The sequence below is a fragment of the Ambystoma mexicanum genome, chromosome 4q (assembly GCF_040938575.1).
Source record: "Ambystoma mexicanum isolate Mex_15411 chromosome 4q, UKY_AmexF1_1, whole genome shotgun sequence".
Taxonomy (NCBI): domain Eukaryota; kingdom Metazoa; phylum Chordata; class Amphibia; order Caudata; family Ambystomatidae; genus Ambystoma; species Ambystoma mexicanum.
Genome location: NC_090928.1, coordinates 244,892,273 through 244,911,966, shown reverse-complemented (window position 1 = coordinate 244,911,966; position 19,694 = coordinate 244,892,273). Strand labels below are relative to the sequence as shown.

General features: G+C 45.3%; 1 protein-coding gene across 2 annotated transcripts in view; it reads left to right on the top strand.

The window, feature by feature from the left end:
- The window catches only part of DHX57 (DExH-box helicase 57), a 1,970,484-nt gene that overhangs the window by 1,884,006 nt on the left and 66,784 nt on the right, over positions 1-19,694 (top strand). For both annotated transcript variants that reach the window (XM_069607794.1, XM_069607793.1), the window contains one exon: positions 4,771-4,905. In XM_069607794.1, coding sequence (XP_069463895.1) covers positions 4,771-4,905 — 135 coding nt within the window. The remainder of the gene's footprint in view (positions 1-4,770; positions 4,906-19,694) is intronic.

Below are 19,694 nucleotides of genomic sequence, written 5' to 3'. Positions count from 1 at the left end.
CTTAAGTACATACAACTGATACCAATTGGCTCTCTTCACATGGATAAAAGGTGGCACATATGGACACACTCTGAGCAAAGTGGAACACGAGCAAGAGCAGAACCTCCGGAGCAAAGGCTAACCTAATTGAGCAGAGCGACAGACCGAGGGATGAGCGCAAAGGGTAGAGAACCCCAGGAGTTATCTGCAGGAGGTAATTGCCTACAAAAAGCCATGAAAGACACGTGAAGAAGGCCAAATCCCAGACAAGAAGACTGCATTGTGTTTCAAGGACACCAGCGACCCTCCCGGGTGAACGGCAGAGTTGGGGAGGTGAGGCCAAGCCTGTGATATTAACCTTGACTTGTGAATTAAAAACTGCAAAGGTAAGAAAGAAATGCACACAGCCGGTGAGTTGGCAAGCGACCTGAAAGACCAGTGTGTGTTAAGGAAAGATTGAAATTGCAACAGTATATCGCACAATTGAAGGCTGCATGTGTGTGGATGAGACGCAAAGGAAGGCAGACCTGTGATGAACTTTGAATTACTGCTAACTGTGGAACGATTAAAGTGAATGAACTATAAAAAGCAAAGTGTTCCAAATTAACCCCGGGAAAAATGGAGGGTGGGAGTAAAAAGGTGAACGTTGAACCTTTGTGCTTATGGCATCAAACTACACAGACCAAGAGACACTGGGGCAAATAACACAAGAGTGTGAGCTGAATGGAAAGTCAAAGTGGTCCTGCAGAGGTCTATAGTAAAAGCCACGCACATTCGAAAGTCTTCGACATCAGGAAAAGGTCAGTGGCCTACTGAGGGAGAACGGAAGTGTGATAAGTTAGGGGTAGGGAACCCCTAAAGGATGTGAATTATGCTTGGGGAAGGGAATCCCTGCAAGTGTTGTGTTTGAAAGGTCAAGCCTGACAGAGGGAGACCTACGTGATTGTTTTGCTTTGAAAGGACAGAGCCCGACTGAGGGAGACAGCCCTGAACTTTTTGTTGAACTGTGTTTTGAATGCTGGAAAGAGAGACTTAAAGATGGAAGGCCAGGTTGGCCTCGATCCACGTTTTGAACTGCCTTTGTTTTGAGAACCTGAGCCAAAGTGGGTCATCCTGTCTACAGGGACCGCCTTACTCCGTGCGGTCTAACGTGGGGAGGAGAGCTGACTCAGCCACATTTATTGTATATATTCTAACACTGAATTTCCTTTGCATACATATTCTCCTTTACACACTTTTTGTACAAGAGATAGGGCAGCCATTAGGTTTGTATAGGCCATTTTGATTTGACAGACTCAACTCGAACTGTTTTTTTTTATTATTTGATGGCAGAGACTACTCCCACCCTAGCTATATGGCATAGTAGGAAATTGAATAAAGGTTTTACAAATTGTACGTTTTGTGTCAGTGTCATATTTGTGATACCATGCCTCCCTTACAACTGCCATGCTCTGAACTGCACCGTCCTCTCTGTACTTCATAGCTCACACCTCTCAACATCAACCCCCTCCTTTCATTTTTACTCTTGGCCAGGAAGCCCAGTTGCCCATATTATTAAAATGGGACGATTGCATAAGTGAGCATTATTAGGGAGTTTTAGCATTTTTGTGCTTCATCCCCTCTCCTAGTGAGACTCCCAGAACTTTTTGCTGGACCTCTGGACCTTTTTCTATCAATCCTGAATGAGTGGAGCCTTTTTCCTCACAATTCTTGTGGGCTCTGTCTTTTGGAACTCTTATTATTTGTATTCTACCTGCACCATGGAGTCTGTCTGCTTATGGGCAGTGTTGCTGGGGACCCTTAGGGTCCTCCTTTAAGATTATTTTTCTATATCCTCCAGTAACTACAGTTCTTAGTAACTCTCCTAAAACTCTATAGTCTGAGAGATTGGCCCACACCACCTTCAGTGGAGTGCCAAAGGGATACCTAGTATCCCTCTTCTCCTGTGACTTTTTTAGTCACATAGATGATCACCTAGTTATTGCTGATGGCAGATGGCAGTGGACATGTTCTACCAACTATTGTGTGTTTATTGTACCGCAGGCTATGTCCATAGCCTCTGTAGTGCACAATAGGGGCACCCAAGTACCAACTTGGGGCCTCCCTTCCTTTTTCACAGATTAGTAGCGTGGTTGTTCTTTGTTAGCCCTTCTTCTAACATTCTGGGAGGGGAGGTCTGTATGTGTGTTTTGACTTTGGGGGGAACCAGTAAGTATCCCTGCCTATGCAGCAGAGAATCTGGGCAGGCAGGAAGTGGGGAAGGAGCTTTCCACCTCCCTGTCCTTTGTCTGCCAAAGTGCATTAATGGTTCCAGTTCACACAGGGGGTCTGGCTGTCCTGATTGACAGCCAAACGCTCCTTTCTGTAAAATACTGAGAAAGATATCAGAGGAGTGTGTGCTGCAACTGTATAAAAGGTGAGGCTTCTGGAGTGAAAAGCAAGTCGACCACAGGAAACAGAAATAGCCGGAGAAGAATACGGCCAGCAACGCCTGCAGACCCTTTGCAACACCGTGAAGCGACCAATGCTGTCCTGACCCTGTTTTCTATGCGACAGAGGAGCTCCAAAGAGTATGACTCCTTCTGTTTGGCTGTTGGGAACAAGCAGTCCCAAGACTAACTTTGAAACAAGCCCCCGAGGTCCTCAGAGCTTCCAGAGCTGCGGAACTCCAATTCCAGGAGACCTGCTGCCCTTTTTCAGTGCATCGTCAGGGAAAGGCTGAATCCGCCGAAATCTTTGCTGAGTCTGTAAGGACCCTCCAGAGATCCTATCCAACTTGCCCAGATCCCTCACCAGAGTTTGGAATTGTAGGACGCGAAGAAGATTGACCGGAAAATCCAAGTCCTTTGTTGGTGCTGCTGAAAAGGTGCCAAAACCGCAGAGTGACCCAAGAAGTTGCTGAAAGTCGTGTCACAGGTCCTCCCTCGTGACTGCTGCTGAGACACCATCCATTGTCCTGCCATCAGACAAAGGAATCTGGAGGTCGCCTTCAGAGCTGCAACAACACGGAGCGTCCAGCACAAACGTTTTCTTCAAAGCTGAGGTTCTGTTGGGAAAAAAGCATTGCTTACCTGATTCCAAGAAGTCGCTCCAGAGCATTGGAGTGCACATAGAGGTGTCCAGGGCATCCCACTCTGATCTCAGACCCAAGCCGCTGTTTGCGCCCCCTTCTCGAGTCCCTTTAAAGGCCTCCTTTTGTTAGTTGTTAACTTGCTGCTTCACTAACTCTAGACACTGGAAGAAATCCACTGGAACTCTTAGGATCTGCTGTTTGTCAGGACTTCGAGCTCTCTCCTAACTGCCTTTAGCTAGGGTTGCGTTTTTGGACTTAAAAGACTTGCTAGGCGAAGAAACCATCTCTAGAAACTTGAACTAAACTTTTGTTGCACTAACTAACCATTTACCTCCCTTTAAGTGACTTTGCTATGTGTTTGCAGAGTACATGCATTACCGTATAAACCGTTGAAAACCGCCTGAGTGTTCAATAACCGTTAATACGATAACATTCTTTTCCCTTTCTAACATTGCTACAAATGTAACCGCAAGCAAACACAAAAGTGAAATTGCCCTTTGAAGTGTATTATCAAGTGATTCTAAGTGTTCTAGTGTAAACGTATGAAGTATTTAAGGTGATTCTGCTGTCAATAAAATAAATATATACTTTTCATATATCTATGTGTAAGTGCTTCTTTGTTGTGCCTGTCGAGCTAAGATTCATTGTACTTATCTACAGCTTGCATCTTCCTCTTAAGATAAGCCTGACTGCTCTGCCACACAACCAAGGTTCTGAGCTAGTACAGACTGATACTAAGAGTTGGGCTGGGATAGCTTTCTAAAGTCTTACTGCTAGTAGAACTTTAGGAAAACTCCCCTAACAAGCATGGTGATTGGCTATGTGCCATGGGGACTCTGCTAGTGGTCCGTGACGCAGCTCTGCCAGTCAGCATTTTTTTGCCCTCGTCCACCATCTTTGGTTCATCCTTCAAAAGGCTGCTGTCAGCGTCAGTTGTGAGGGGTGGAAATTCCTGTCTTTGATGATCAAGTAACGTCTCATGTTTCTGGCACGTCTGGGTCTGCACATGGTTTGCTGGTGGCTCGTCATATAGCGCTTGCACACTTTAATCCTTCATAGAGCAAGGCTTCCCTTTCTTTCATGGAACTAGGCTTCCCTATCCTTAAGTGGACCGAGTTGTCCTTTGCCCCCAGGTTTAAGTACAAGAGGGTAGGCACACAAACAAGATTATGGATAGACTGGGGATCCTATGGGATCTTCCAAATACCTTCTCTGGGTCCTGCATTAGGGAGTGGGTGGTGGTCGCCAGACCCCCACCGTCTCCCCAGTTTTCTAGACTGAGGGTTGGGATGTCGTCACACCCCCCACTTATCCATCTATTGATGGTGGCACATGTTTGAATGTTAAGGTTTTTTCTCCTCTTGGTGAATTTGGTGAATTTGTTGCATATAAATATACACCAGTTATGTAGCTAGTTCAGTGCCCATTATACTGTCGTGAAGCTGAACATAGTTGCACATGTCCCTCCTGGTGGCTAAATATTTTCTCTGTCTGTTGTGTACCTACCTGCCCCATTTCCAAGATCACAAATCTCTGGAATTAATTCAGTCTCAATCAGAAATAACATCACAGAAGGTTTGTAATTTCTTCTGCACACCAATACATGCTGGAGCCTGGCAAAGGGTGGTATAGATGTTTTCTTAAAATCTGTGTCATACGTGTTTGTTTGTTTTTATGTTTGCCTGTAATTGTAAATGGTTTTATTATGACATTTTTAGGTGAAGGTCCCTGAAGGGAAATATCAGCAAACCAGCACAGGAGCAATGAAAATGCAGCCAAAGGCAGAGGAGCTGAAGTTTGTTACAAAGGATGACGGTTACATCCACATTCATCCTTCGTCTGTGAATTTTCAGGTAAGAACCTATGGCTTTTATTTCAGCACTTCCATCTGCTCAATTGTCTATTGAACATAAGTTGATGAAAACAGGTTCCGATTCACCAGATTATTAAAGCCGCAGGGCCTCATACTGAACCACTTTCCTGCATTGGCTGTATACAAAGAGACAGAGTTCTGTGATTTAACAAACATAAAAAAGGATGCAATTGGCACAAAGTGTATACAGACTTTATAGGCAGACACACCATAACCAGTAGTTCAACTTGCCTGAACATTCTCCCAGAAAAATATACATAATTTAAGAACAGGACAAACCTCCACTTTACGTAAAGTCAAAGAGGAGGACCCTTCTAAAATACTGCAGACAGAAAAGGTCTGCCAACCCCCCTTCTCAAAAGCAGGTGAACGATAACCCTTTAGTAGGATTGTATTGGGAAAGCAGGACAAATGTTCCTCCAAAAATGCAGTTTACTGTGGGAATAAATGAACATTTGGATGGCATCTACATAAATACCACATAACTTTCATGTTTTTCTAACACCATTCACAGAACATAAACAGTCTCAATGCCAATGTGGTCTTTTAGAAATCCATCACCTCACTTTACACTTTCCTCGATCTGGGCCTGACGTCTGTGGTTTTATTTCTTGATGTTAGCTCAAGCAGTTTTCATGAGTGCAATAAGATGCTTCTTGAGCTGGCATCATTCATTTTATTTTTAAAACATCTTTATTTATTGGTTTTTAAATGAGACAGGTGGGTGACAGTGTAAATTGACATATGCAGGCATAAGCGATACAAGAAAAGCATAAATGAGCGAAATCACATAGAGATAACAGATAGGATTGTTGCACACCATCTAAATCACTGTCTTATCTGACTATCAAAGTAAAGCTAGGTGTTTGTATAGCTTGGGTCTGTGTGCCCCATGATGAGCATCTTGTGTGTATTTAATGAAGGGAAGCCAGCTTGTAACGTAAGAGGTATACTTCCCTTCAGTCAGGGACGTTATTGTTTCAGAAACTAACATTTCGCCAAATTCCCCCACCACATAGCAGGCACCGGCCCGTCTGAAGCTTCCCAGTTGCGGGCTAGGGAGATCTTAGCTGCGAGAAGGAGATGGATGGGTTAGAAGCCTAAATTTTTAGCATGTGAGTGGGTAGATCCCATCTTCTCAATCTCTGAGAAAGACGATCAGAGTGTCCAATGGCAGAGTGATTTTCAACATGGATTTGATGTGCCAAAGGACCTCCTTACAGTAAATATGGGCCTTGGGGCATTGCCACCACATGTGGGACTAGATGCCTTTTTACTGGCACTCTCTCCAACTGCTCTCAGGGTAAGGTGGGGCCATGTGGTGAAGTCTATCCTGTGGTAATGTGATTGATAGCCCTAGAGATTTTGAATAATTGACTGCATCTCTGGAGCCCGCATCTCTGGAGTTACTAACAACATGGCTGAACTTTTCCAAATCTATAAGGAACTTGCCAATCCAACTGCAGTCTCCACCTCTCTCCTTCCTTTTCAGGCTCTCTCTCTCTGCACCACATAGGCCTCCCATTTCTCATCTAAAACTCAGGACATCCTGTCCTCACTCTCCTCTATCCCCATCTCCACTCCTGCTTCCTTGCATTCCTTGGTTCCCTTCCTTCCACCCCCACTCTCTCCTCCCTCCTGCTCATAGCACCGGATGAGGTCTCTAAAGTTGTCCGCTCTGGGAAGGTCTCCTCCAAACAGGTGCTCCCCTGCTCTTCTAGGACTACTAAGGACATCTCCTCTCTCGCTCCGGCTCTTGCCAACTTCTGTAACCACCCCTTTGCTACTGGCTCTTTCCCTCTATCACTCAAGCACTCCCTTGTGCACCCTCTGTTCAGAAAGCTGCCTACTGACCCCTCCTGCCTGGCTAACTATCATCCTATCTCCACTACCCCTTCCTGGGTAAACTCTTGGAGAAGCTGGTCCTCCCCCAACTGACCCTCCACACTGAACTTGTTGGTTTCCTCCATGACCATCAATCTGGATTCTGGGCAACCAGAGGCACTAAAACTGCTCCCTTGACACCCGTGAAGACATGCTTGCAAATCTTGACTCGAACTCTCCTGCTTTTCTCATTCTCCTCAATCACTCCTCGACCATTCTATCCTCATAAAATGACTCTGTGATACCCTTGTTGCCATGGAGCAGGCACTGGAATGGCTGATCTCTTTCCTCACTAATCACCCTTACCAATTGCAACTGGGCCCCTCCTCCTCCACCACCACACTCTTTATCCTATCACTGTGGCTCATCAATATCTACCTCGCCCCTCTTGCTCATATAATATCCACCTTCTCTCCTCATTTTCAGTGCTATGCTGATGACATCCAGGCATTGTGTGCAGCTAATGATCTCTGTCTTAATGCCAGTAAGACAGACATCCTTCTCATTGGGACACCTGTAACCTGTTTTCCTCCTACCTTCTGGTCACCCCCCTTGGGCCCTCTACTCTCACCATCCTGTGAGTCCAAACACCTCGACTCTGCTCTCTCCTTCACCCCTCACATCTTGGACCTTGCTAAGGAGGCCCACTTTCATCTCCTCAGATCCATTCTCCCTTTCCTCACCTTCCCCCAGAAGCTCAATGTCTGCAGAGCTCTGGTCCTCCCTCGTCAGTACTACTGCACACCCTCTTCCTCAGTCCCCCCAACTCCTCCCTACGGCCCCTTCAGCTTATCCAGAATAGGTCTGAAAGACTTATCCTTGGCCTCAAGTCCAGTGACCGTATCTCTCCAGCCGTGAAATCTGTCCACTGTCTCCTTGTGGCCACGAGGATCAATGCATCATCCACAAGGCTTTCTGGGGCCTGGGACCATGCTATCTCCAACTCCCCCCCCACCCTCTGACCCCCCACGCAAAAGCCCTCTGCTCCTTTAATTCCAATGCTTTCATTGTCAAACGCTTCTCCAAGCAGCGAGTATGGGCAGGTCTCTCTCTTCGGCTGGTGACTCCCTTTGGAACAGCCTCACTGCCCCTCTCAGACTTGAGCCGGACCTCCTTAAGTTCCGGAAACGTCTCCAAGCTCTGCTTTTCTCTACCTCTTTCCCTTCCTTGCTATTCTCCCCACTGCCACTGAGACCGGTGGCCTGGTCCTAATGAATCTCACAGGATACCAGGCCCTCTATCCAGTCGACACCAGCACCGCCCCCCCCCACCTACTAGACCCCCACTGGACTGCCCCTGCGGGCCTCTGCTTGGTGGCTGTGCATCTCACCCTTGGCATTCGCCCTCCCTATCACTTAGCCTAAGGCCTCCTCCTTAGCTCCACTTGACACTTCCCTCCTACGCTCCCACCAGCACTTGTTCATTCCTCCCCCACCCATCCCTATCTCCTGCACTCCTCTTCACTGCACTTGCACGTTTGAATGCCACAAGGCCTGGTAAGACAACAACTGTATATTTACTGTTTTGCCAATGTTATTAATTCCCCTTGTTTCCTCCCCACTTAGCCTTGTGACGCCTGGAAACCCAATTCTGTTGTATAGGTGCCTAACAAATGCTCAATAAATAAAACAATAAATAAAAAACCCAGCAGCATGGCCAAATACTTTGTGTTAGGCCAGCAAGGCAGGGACGGAATGTCTCACCTCAGTTCAAGAAAACAGGACATCGTCAGCATAGAGGGAGATTTTGTGCACCTGACGCAAGTATGGGATACCTGAATGTCGCGATGATGGCAAATACAGGGCTGCCAAAGGTTCCATGGAGAGTGCAAACAGGAGGGGTGATGAGGGGCACCCTGTCTCGTGCGTCTAAGGGGGTAGACCTGCCATTGAGTAAGACCCGGATCAGTGGAGCTGAGTATACAGCTACTACTGACTGCTGGAATCTCTGTCCCAAGCCAGACTTTAGAAGGACATTTGGGAGGTAGGATCAGTCTATCCGGTCGAAAGCCTTGCGAGCGTCTAGAGCTGAGAGACTAGCCTTCATCTACATTCTAGCCAATATAGCGACTAAGTTAAGGGCTTTTCTAATGTTATCACAAGTGGACCAGGGTTGGCAGGACGGTCATCAACTGGGTAGCGCAGACTTTAGAGTATAGTTTGGTGTCAATTTTGATGAGTGATCAGGCGATATGAGTGGCAGAGTTTAGGGTGCTTATTAGGTTTCAGGATAGTGGAAGTTTGGAGCATTGTGGGCGTTGCCGTGCTGGTGTCAGGGAATTAATTAAAGAGTCTGGTTGGATGAAGGAAGAGAATCTCGCAGTACGACTTGTAGAATTCAGCAGTGAATCAGTCATACCCTGAGGCCGTGTTTTTCAGGGAGGTAATTGCTACTGTGACCTCTTCTACTGATAACGGTTGTTCAAGTTGTGTGACCTTAGCACGAGAGAGGGTCGGGAAAGTGACAGGGGCCAGGTAGTCCCTCAAGTTGTCAGTGCCCAGGGGGGAGGCAGATGCCGCCCCCACGTGATATTTGTGGACCCAGGCAAGTTTATCCTCTGTGAGATGGAGCACCTCCTCATCATCGAGTAAGGCCTGGACATTGTTGTGGGCTCTATGTTTGACCAGTTTGCGGGGAATGGCAGATTACTGCACTGTAGATTTGGTCGGAGGAGAATTGGTCGCAATTTATTTGATGAATTTTGATGCATGTAAATGTGCAGAGTGGGTTTAGGGAAATAATTATTGTAGGTGATTAAGGGGCAAAATATTCAGCAAAATCCACCTTTCAAAAAAGAATTTGACTTATTCTCCTTCGACCAAATCTATTCGATGTAATCCCCCTAAACAAGTTTATGGACCAAGATCTTGTTGGCTTTATTCTCTCTGGTGTAGTAATACTGTTGGATCTTAAGTAGGGCCTTAGTCGTGCGCTCTGCTAGGTGGGCATTAAGTTTGGCTCTAGCTATGTTCAGGTGACGCTTCGCTCTAAGGGAGCCCAAGAGCTTGTGTGCGATCTCCTTTTGTGGGACTTCATCCTCCTCTAAGTCGCTTTGCAGGCGGGTTCTAGTTTTCGTGTAAGAAGAGGTAAGGCTCATGACATACTCCCTAATCACCACCTTCATAGCATTACAAGCAGTGGTTAAGGACACGTCTTCTGTGAGGTTATTTTTGAATTAAGTGGTGATACATTTCCTGTGTCCTTAAGTATCAGGTTATATAACTTCCAGGGCCTCCAGGTGGGGGAGGAGAGAAGAGGAACCGAGAGGCAGAGTGAAACCGGAGCATGGTCTGAAAGGGAGACTGTGGGAATGGACCTTTCAGGAATGGAGGGGGAGAGGGAGGAAGAAGCTAACAGAATATCGATGTGAGAATATCCCATGTGTACGTGAGAATAGTGTGTGTAGTCCATAGCAGTCGGAATTCTGAAATCATGAGGGCAAGTGAGTTTCTGTAATCAGCCCTAGTAGTCGGTAGAGTTTTGTCTGTTTAGGTTGGGCGCCACATTGAAGTCCTCTCCTATGACAAGAAAGCCTTCAGCAAAGGAAAGCAATTTATTCAGGAGGCCCTGAAGAAAGAGGTCCTGTCAATCATTAGGGGAATATACAGCGAAAAATGTCAAGGTGTTGCTCATGAATGATTCCTTGACCCCCAGGTACCTCCCATGGAGGCTGTGTAGGATTCCGGTTTTAAGAAAGGGAGTTGCTTTGACAAATCAGATGGCTACCCCCTTCTCTTGAACCAATTATAGGCAAAGAAAACCTGCTATATGCGGGCCTCTGTGAACCTGTCTACGTCTGCTTTCAAAAGGTGGGTTTACTGTAAGAACATAAACGAGGGGGAGAAGTCCGTTAATTTTGCCAATACAGACTTATGTTTGACAGGCGAGTTTAAGCCCTGGACATTCCAGGTGATCATATACAGTGAGCAATCCTGCAAATCGTGAGCAATGCTAGCCATGTGGTTTGAGAGTCAAACCCATTAACCAGTAGTCCTCTTTACCTGCTTTCCCGTGAACTATGCCAAGTGCCGTCTGCCCCAAAGTTTATCACAACACGCCCTCTTACCCCCCCCACATCCCCAACAAATAATCATTCCAATAAATCATCAGAAGAATCAACAATTCTGGTCGTTAAGCGACAAACTACTAGGTATGGAGTAACCTGTAACAGGGAGTAGCCTGTCACCTTAACATTTAACAAGAACCATGGTTGCCTCCTGAAAAATCAAAGATACTGTCATGAAGCTCAGTGGGCTAGCAAGACCTCTTTTGCAAGCATGTGTAAATTGACAGGAGCGAACAGAGATACACAGGTCACCCATCGCAGGTCCACTTTTGATCAACCAGGAGAATTCAACTCTTTTTTGCTTTCTTCCGACCCTTCCCCACTCTAGACTATGGGCCTATTCTGGCACCAGTTCTAGTCGTGGGGGGAAAGAAGCTGTTAATCATTCTTCATCGTGGCAATTGACCTGGAGCAGTTAAAGTGGGTGAAACGGAGAGCAGTGGGGAACCCCCATCAGTAGCGAATATCTTTCTCACAGAGCCATTTAGATAGTGTTTGAGGTAATTGGTGCTTGAACAAAGTTACTCCTGCTAAGTCTTAATAGAGGGCCAAGGTGGATCCCCGAAAGTGGATCTCCTCCATTTGCAAGGCTCGAGTTAGGATCTTTTCCTTCAACTTATAGAAGTGAACTCGTGTGAGGACGTCGGGACTGTAATCACGCGGCTCTGGGCCCATCGTACGGATCCGATGTGTCCTGTCCAGCTCAATTGGGTCATCCACAGAGGCGTCCAGGATCTGGCTGAAGAGATCAGCAGTGTAAGCCTCCAGGTCATGGTCAAGCATGTCATTTGGGACTCCTGATTCGAATTTTGCGTCAAGATCGATTCTCAGAGTTTTCCTATTTGTCCCCAAGAAAAGCCAGTTTATCCTCGAGGGCTTCTGTATGTTGGGCTCACTCATTTGTGTGGTATTTACACTTGGTTTCAACGTCTTTGACTCTACATTCGTCTTCAACCAAGCATTTGTCAATGGCAGCGACCTTCCCAGAAATCTCAGGCAAGCTGCCTTGAATGTCTTTCCTGATCTCAGTGAACCACTGCAGTAAGTCATCCTTTGTGGCCAGGTGTGGATTGGGCGCTGTGGTCACCACCATGGACCTGGACAACAGTTGTGATCTCCTTCTTTCCCCGATCCTGGAGCTGTAATATGGACACAATGTCAGTCGATTTTCGGGATTTCCCAGATTTTGCCATAGCGTGCAGTCCCAGGCCATGGGCTAGGTAGAAGTGTGATGCTGTGGTGGGAATTACCAGTGAGCTAGGCAGGAGCCCCATAGCGACCCCTGTGAAACTTTACCAAGATACTAATTCCCAGGTGAGCCTCAGACCTCAGGCTGGATGAAGGCAAGTCCTGTGGAGCGAGGTGGTAAGCTGAATCAAAAGCGAAGGTCAGGTAGCCGTGCCCTTGGCGAGAGCGTGCTGACCGGGAGCCACTCCGAATCAAGTATTTGCCCGAGGTTGGCACTCACTTCAGGGCGGGAAGGGGGTCCCTTCAGGTGCTCGTGTCCGGCCATCTTGGAAGTGTTGTTCCTTGCTGAAACTGTGCAGATTGGGACCTTGAGATTGCTTTATTGAGGTAGAGTCCACTTTCCCCTGACCTCTGCAGTACGTAGTCCGGTGTTCCAGTGTCCTTTAACATTGGCAAGGTGTGGTAGACTATTGTGTTGGGGATCTGTCACCTTGGCGCTTGCTTGTATTGGGCTCACTGAGAGGAACATGGGCGCTGAAGCGGATGAGCATCAGCTGGATGGCGGTCTTGCCTACTGTAAAGTTTCAAGCTCAGGCTGAATGCTTGCTAGGTGTCAGGGCTCCAGGTGGTGCTCTGACTCTTGGTGGGTGCTACGTGTGCTCACCCTGAGGTAGCCAGGTCCCCCACTCACATCACTGGCGGTGGGGTCCAGATGGGCAACCAGGGGGAGAGCCCTGTCTCCAGGCCACAAAGCCTATTCTCCAGCCGGCAAACAATTAGGGGCGCCCTGCCTCGCGGTGGGCTCATGTTGCTTCCTTCCCCGGTGCACCGAATTGCACAGCTGAGGCTTCCAAGCACTAGAGTACTCCGGAGCTTGCACGAGCCAGCAACAACATCCACTAGCGAGGCAGCCTCCAGCTGCATATCTGTTCCTTCTGCGAGGGCCCACGGAGATTGGGGAGCACAATCTCGAGGCTGCAGCAGTGGATGCAGGACCAGCGGCCATGCAGAGAAGTGTTGCAGTCACGTTCTCAGCCTGATCAGAGGAGTCTAACAGTGATGGGTCTAGGACATTAGAGACCACTGGGTCATGTCTGCCGGGCAGCGGTGCACTGTAAGAGGAAAAGGGTGCCAAGAAGATTAACTTGCCTGCGCCCCACAAATCAGAACATTGACGGCCACATCCTCGTGAGCCTCAGGCTAGTCGTGCTCAGGAGGAAGGCCATGCACCTAGCACTTTTTTGCATTTAGCACTTTATTCCATTGTTAACAATTTGGCACTTAGCACTTGGTTGCATTTGGCACTTTTTTCTATTGTCAACCATTCATTTTTTCTACAGCATCTCCACTATTCGAATGAAATTTGAAAATGAGACAGTGATGTTTACCTTGAGTAATACGAGGTTATGAATTGTGGTAATCAAATTGCGATTGAATGTTTTAAGGCATTAGATTTGACAAGTATTTTATATTAAAATTAATTCATCTATTTTATTGTTGTTTTGATGTTTGTATATTATGCAATTTTATAATGGTAATAAACTAAAAAAGAAAATGTGAATTTATCATGATTGGGCTCCCTTCACTTCTTCGCCTCTATTTCCATTATTGGGTACTCAAATTAATATAGTACTCTTCCATGTGAACTTTTTTCCCCCTTGGGGTTTTTTTTGTGTTTCATGCTGAGGGTTTAGTCAGATGTGACTTGTCCACATCGCGCCTGCAGGCTGAAATTTGGGCGCTAGGCTCAGTGAGGGTTCCCACACTCCTGCTGCACTTCAGGAGGCCAACCGTGTTCAGAGAAAATGGAAGCGCAGCATTCCCGTGGGGCCAGCAGCAATGGTATGATTGGCTCCCCTTGCACTGAATCCGCTCCAGAATCCATCCAAACCAAGGGTGGGACTGGTCAGGCAGCAGCTTGAAGATCAAGGGAGAGTTTGGAACTCCGAAATGTCGGACGTGGTTTGCAAAACTTGATCCTATATACATCCAGGGCCAGAGAACTATGTGTTCAAAGTTCTCCATGAAAAACTGTGACACCTTATTCCCATTCCACTAGAGGAACACTGGAAGGAGGGGCCAAAGCCTTCTACAACCTCAAGAGATATGTTGGTGGATGGTGGTGGTAGGAAGTAGGGCTCATTTGAGGTTGGCTAGACAAAGAAAGAAAAGAAGCTGAGTAAGTAACTGGAGATTGGAACAGAGCCTCTGGAGCCTGAGGAAAGCAGGAGGCAGAAGGCCTGGAGGAGAGACCTAGAGGGCTGGGGTAAGGAAGAGACAGACAGCTGCAGGGAGAACCTAGGTTAAGGCAAACCAAAAAGGATGTGAGCTAACGGACCCAGTGGGCTGGGAGGAGGCAGCCTCAGGAGGCTGGGGAAATTAAGGTCCAAAAAGTGCCAGAGACTCGGGAGAAGTGGAGCACAGATGTGGGAGAAAAGTCCCCAAATGGGGTGAAGAAGTTGGGCGAGTTGTAAGAGACTTGGCGTATCTTAAGTGTTGTTAGAGAGGGGTCTGTGGCAGTGAAGAAGATGGAAGAGATTTTGATTAACTTGCATGGTGTGAAAGAAGTGCCCAAAGGGATGAAGAAGAGGATAATACACAGCCATTGGAAGAAATAACTGATGAGGAATGATAAGGAAAGAACAGCAAATAGAGGAAACTGAAGCAGAGGAGGCGTATGAAGTATTGTGGGAAGTAAGGGAGCTGAAAAACATTGCAAAGTTGGAAAAGGAGGTGACAGAAGTCAAGGGAGAAGGTTGGTTATCTGCCTGCAGAGAGGAGGCACTGAAGGGAAGAACTGTTGGAGGACTAGGAGAAGGGGTTATTGGAGCAAAGTGGGAAGTGAAGAATTCGAACGACAGCAGTGGTGGACCCAAAGATTAAAAAAACACCCAAGAAGACAAAGAACAATGGGCAAGGATTTGTTGGGGGTGAAACTTGAGGCGAGATGCCGGGGCGGATGGAGGGATTGGAAGAGGTGACTGCAGGAGTGAGACCCTGAAAGTAAGTAAGGAAAGAAGTGGGGAACCTAGTGTGACGGCTTTTCCAGTGTAAGGGCAGCTTCCTGTCATCTCTAGCTCAAATCCATCTTAGAAGGCCTGCCTCTTACAACCCCACTTATGGACTCTACCCTCAAGCTCCAAGTACAGCGCTAACCTTCATTCTCCCTATTCAGGACTCGGGTAAAAAATTGGCTCACCTCTCAGGAGAGTCAATACATTTCGTATCCTACTTAGGACCTCCAACTGGTCCCCACTGCTTGTACCTTTATCTGTATAGTTAATAATGTATCCACATTCACTGTACTGTAAATTACCTTCTTTCTACTTGCCTTGATGTATTGCTCTGTGTATAACTGATATGCCTGCCATTTCCTTGTGATTATTTCCATTTCTGTAACCTTTTTATGTATCTATAGCAATGCGCCCAGTTACGTATATGCCCAGTTGTGTATAACTGATGTGCCTGCTACTTCCTTATACTTGTATTACACTGTATCTTGTGATTATTACCATTTCTGTAACCTTATTATGTATCTAAAGCAATGCGCCCAGTTACCTCAGGGTCCTGTGCGCTATACAAATAAACAATTCAATTCAATAAGTGTCAAGGAGAAAAGACCCTGAGAACTGTGGGAAATGGCGTGGGAACCCTTTCAAACCCAGAGCAGCGGGGACACAAGCATTGTGTGCATTTGCTAGGGACAACCAGCCCCTGAACTTATGAAGTACTGGCAGAACCTTTGTTGGAACTCTTTACTTTCATGGAAGACAATTTCTTTGGATGCGTTTCAAAGAACACTACTCCACTGAGGAATGAGCCTGGACTATTTTTAGTTTCATTAAGACACTATTTTTTTTATATTCTTCACACCTGTGCACATTTGTTAATAAAACCCTTTTGTTAACTCAATTTACTTGTCTGGTCTCCTTGCCAATCAATTTCCCCTGTGTGACAGTGCTCTTTTACACCAACCTATTTATTGGTTGTGAGAGAGGGTGCATGCCTCTCCTGAGAATGTATCCCTTTTACACCACCATGATGTTCTCTGTATTCAATATATTGAAATGTGTGTGATGAGTTCCAAGAAGATCTACAGTTGCATCATGGAGACATAATCTGACAAAAGATTTTTGAGGTTATCGTTCCATGACACATGTATTATTACATTTTGGAAAACTGTTTGATCACGGATACCTTGCGCTAGTTAATTAGATAGATGGATATCTACACAAATGTTTTTCAAAACCCATTGTGGTTTTATTAGTGTTTATAGACAGAAAATCTTAAGCGGTAAGCCGACACGTTTCAACCTCAACAGTCCTTTTCAAGGATGTTATTTTTGCATACATGTGAGAAGGTGATATTTGTGACAGTGAGTGGTGAATGTGCCATAAGTGAATTTCAAACTGATACATTTTCTACATAGTCATTTTAGTTAAATGTATGCATTCACAGAGGTACTGAGTACCACATGATATATATACATGATGGTCATATACATTGATCAATTGTATTGTTAAGGTTTAAAAACAGTTCCATTGGAGAAATCGAAGGAAGGAGAGAAGGGAGGGAGAAAGAAAAATGGTTGGAATTAGTGCATTTGTGGTCTAGGGTCGGTGTGATGCCATTAGCAGTGAATGTGTGTTTGTCACAGTTTAGGTGTGGTCTTACCAACAAAAAAAATAGCAATTTTAGTTGCCTCGTCTGTTAGATCCTAGGCTGAAATGTTCCTGCTATCCTGGCCAGGCTGGGGAAAAAAACAAATAGTTTGGTGCTATTATGGGTCACAGGTGTCCTGTGATTGATTAAGCAGTATTCCCCGGTACCTCCTGTTAGACTTGTAACAGGAGGCAAATGGGGGTGAGAGCCTTCATGGTCTATGGTGCGCTTGTGGGTGAGTGCCAAAGTGCCTAGCTTCTGAGTCTGTGCATTTTGTTTAGCAGTTTGCCAAGTCTGTGCATTCTAGTTGACTTTATGCTGTGAGTCTGTGCAACATGGCAAACTACTTAAACAGCAGCCACAGACTCACCTAGCATTGAATCACCCCCTATCAACATCCCAATCTGATCTGTCATTACTGGCACAACCAACCAAGCAGGCACAAGCACATTATGCACATGTCAAATATGAAACCTACGGCATAATGTCAACTAGTGGCAACTCAAACTAACCTATTATTGGGTTTTATTTTATTTTGTTCAAGGAGATTCTCCCTGGGAAAAAATAAACCTGCAGTAGAAGACCTTTTTTCATGATATTACCCTTGATATTAGAAAAATAGAAGATTATGACAAAGCATAGGAATGTTCCTAAAATGGACTTCTCTGTCAATATCTCATAGTAATCTGTCACTCATTGTAGTAGTCCTTAGGCTGGTGGTGAAAGCTCTAGCTGGTTAACACACAAAGCAAAACGGTTTCATAAGTATAGAGAATGTTTAGCATCTAATATTGCAAATCAACCAAACCTTTTCAAAACAGTCAAATGAATATCTTATTGTCTCTCAATCACCATAGGTTCTACTACGCATTTAAAAGAAAAGTTATTTTCAGCGCTCAAAACACCTAGATCCTTAAAAACATTACATTTCATAGGTAATAATTTATAACACCGTATTTCTTCTCTGATAATTGCTCTTTAACAATGCAAAATTCAATTCTATAATGTAAATGCAATACCTAATTAATACATACAAGCACAGCCATTGTATGCTCTTACCTTTTGTCTATTTCATAAAATCTGGTAACAATGGAACATATAATTAAGGAATAAAATAAACCTTGAAGATCACCAAAAAATAATGCAGATCTGAAAGTTCTCCTTCTGCATAACTGTATAAGCTTTCAATGTATGCTAGCTAACTATATAGTAAACCACCATAATTTCCGAATGTATAGACAGTCATGGATCACTTCAGTAGTTCAGATATTATGTTGTTTACAAATAGAAACAAACCACCTACTCCTTAGCTTTTGATAGTATGGACACAGAAACAAAAAGTGGATAATTCTCTCTGATGGTAGAAGATCACAGGAGCAAGGCTGGTCCCATTCGTTTAGTCTCTATCACTTCCCCCTGTGGTAGTGATACCACAGGGGATCTCTGGTCTTGACCCCTGTGGTCTTTCCTATAGTGACTCGACCATATAACCTTATAAGTTCTGTATGTAGGACATATTCATGCTATACTAAAGTAGCAGAATTCTATTTTTTTTCTATATTGAATCCTGGATTTTCATTTTCAGAAACTTAAGGTTCCTGTTTGTAGGTTTTCAATTTCTATGTTTGAATTTTCATGCATTGGTTGTTTGAGTTGAGACTGCAGTGCGTTGCTATCAAAAGACCTTTGATTTTTGATATTTTCATTTTTTAATATTGAATCAAGATTAAATGTGCAGTCAGCCATATATACACAATGCATACTTATCTGTATTTTTTTTTAATTTACTTTTTCCCCTTTTAAATTATGTTTCTGCAATTGGGTTTCTTTTTGGATTAATTTTGGAAATCGCACTGGAACCTGGTCTCCCACCTTACATTTTCAAAGCAGAGCCTAAAGATCATAGAGCAGTTTCTATTTCTCTTGCTCTTCTCAAAGTGCTTGAAGACAAGTTCTGTAGAAGAGTAATTTTCCCCTTGGTGTGCTGCACTAACGTGGTGTTGTTGAGGGCATTATCATTGCCATCTAAACTCTCTTTTAACATGTTCAGTATTTCTCTGGACTTTCTCCTATATTCAAGCCCAAAGGGGGAGAATCTGTTGGGAGCTATTGGGGGTCTTCTGAACAGCAAACAAGGCCCACAGTAATAATGTATCCCGGCCCTTAGCATCTTTATGAACAAACTTCCTCAAATGTTTTTTCCAAGTTTGATTAAAACTTCCCACCAAACCATCAGTTTGTACTAAATATTTATACCTGAGGCTTGTGGATCTGCTTGGAATTGTATTGCACATGTTTTAGAAGTTAGAAAAGGGAGTTCGACTAGGCGTGTTTGCAATATTATCCCTAGTATGACGTCTACTGTACCCATGATCCCTCACTCGTCGAGGCCCCTCAGATTGATTTTTTCCACCATCGTGGTCAGACCTGTTAGCCGGAGTCTGTATCACTGCTATTTTTTTGCGTTATTAATTATAACTTTAGTCCTCTATCGACAGTCACTGTTCGACGCACATTTCAACAGACATCCTGAAGACCTTCCGACTGCTGAATTTGAGGAGTCTTTTGATTCGGCATGCATAGTTCTATTTCCTCTGTACAGTGCCTTTGTCTAGCTGCCTCTTTGATTACAATTAGCCATGGAGAGAACTCCTCTTAAAATCTGCCCTAATTGTAACAAAAAGTACCCGTGGAAGGACACTCATTGAGTGTGCAACCACTACCTTCCCCGAGACCACCCAGAGGGGTGTTTTGTGTCGTGCAAATTATTCAAGCCCAAAACCCTTAAGGAGCGGCCCACCAAATGGTGGGCGGCCCATGCCATGATTCCCGAGCCTAGAACCCCTAGCACCTTTGAGTCGGACAAGGAAGGCCAAGGCAGTGACTGCTCTGTCTCTGAAGCGGAAGATGTTTCGAGGCAACCTCCTGGCTCTCACACGCCAGTCCCCGGCCCTGAAACGCAGTCACAG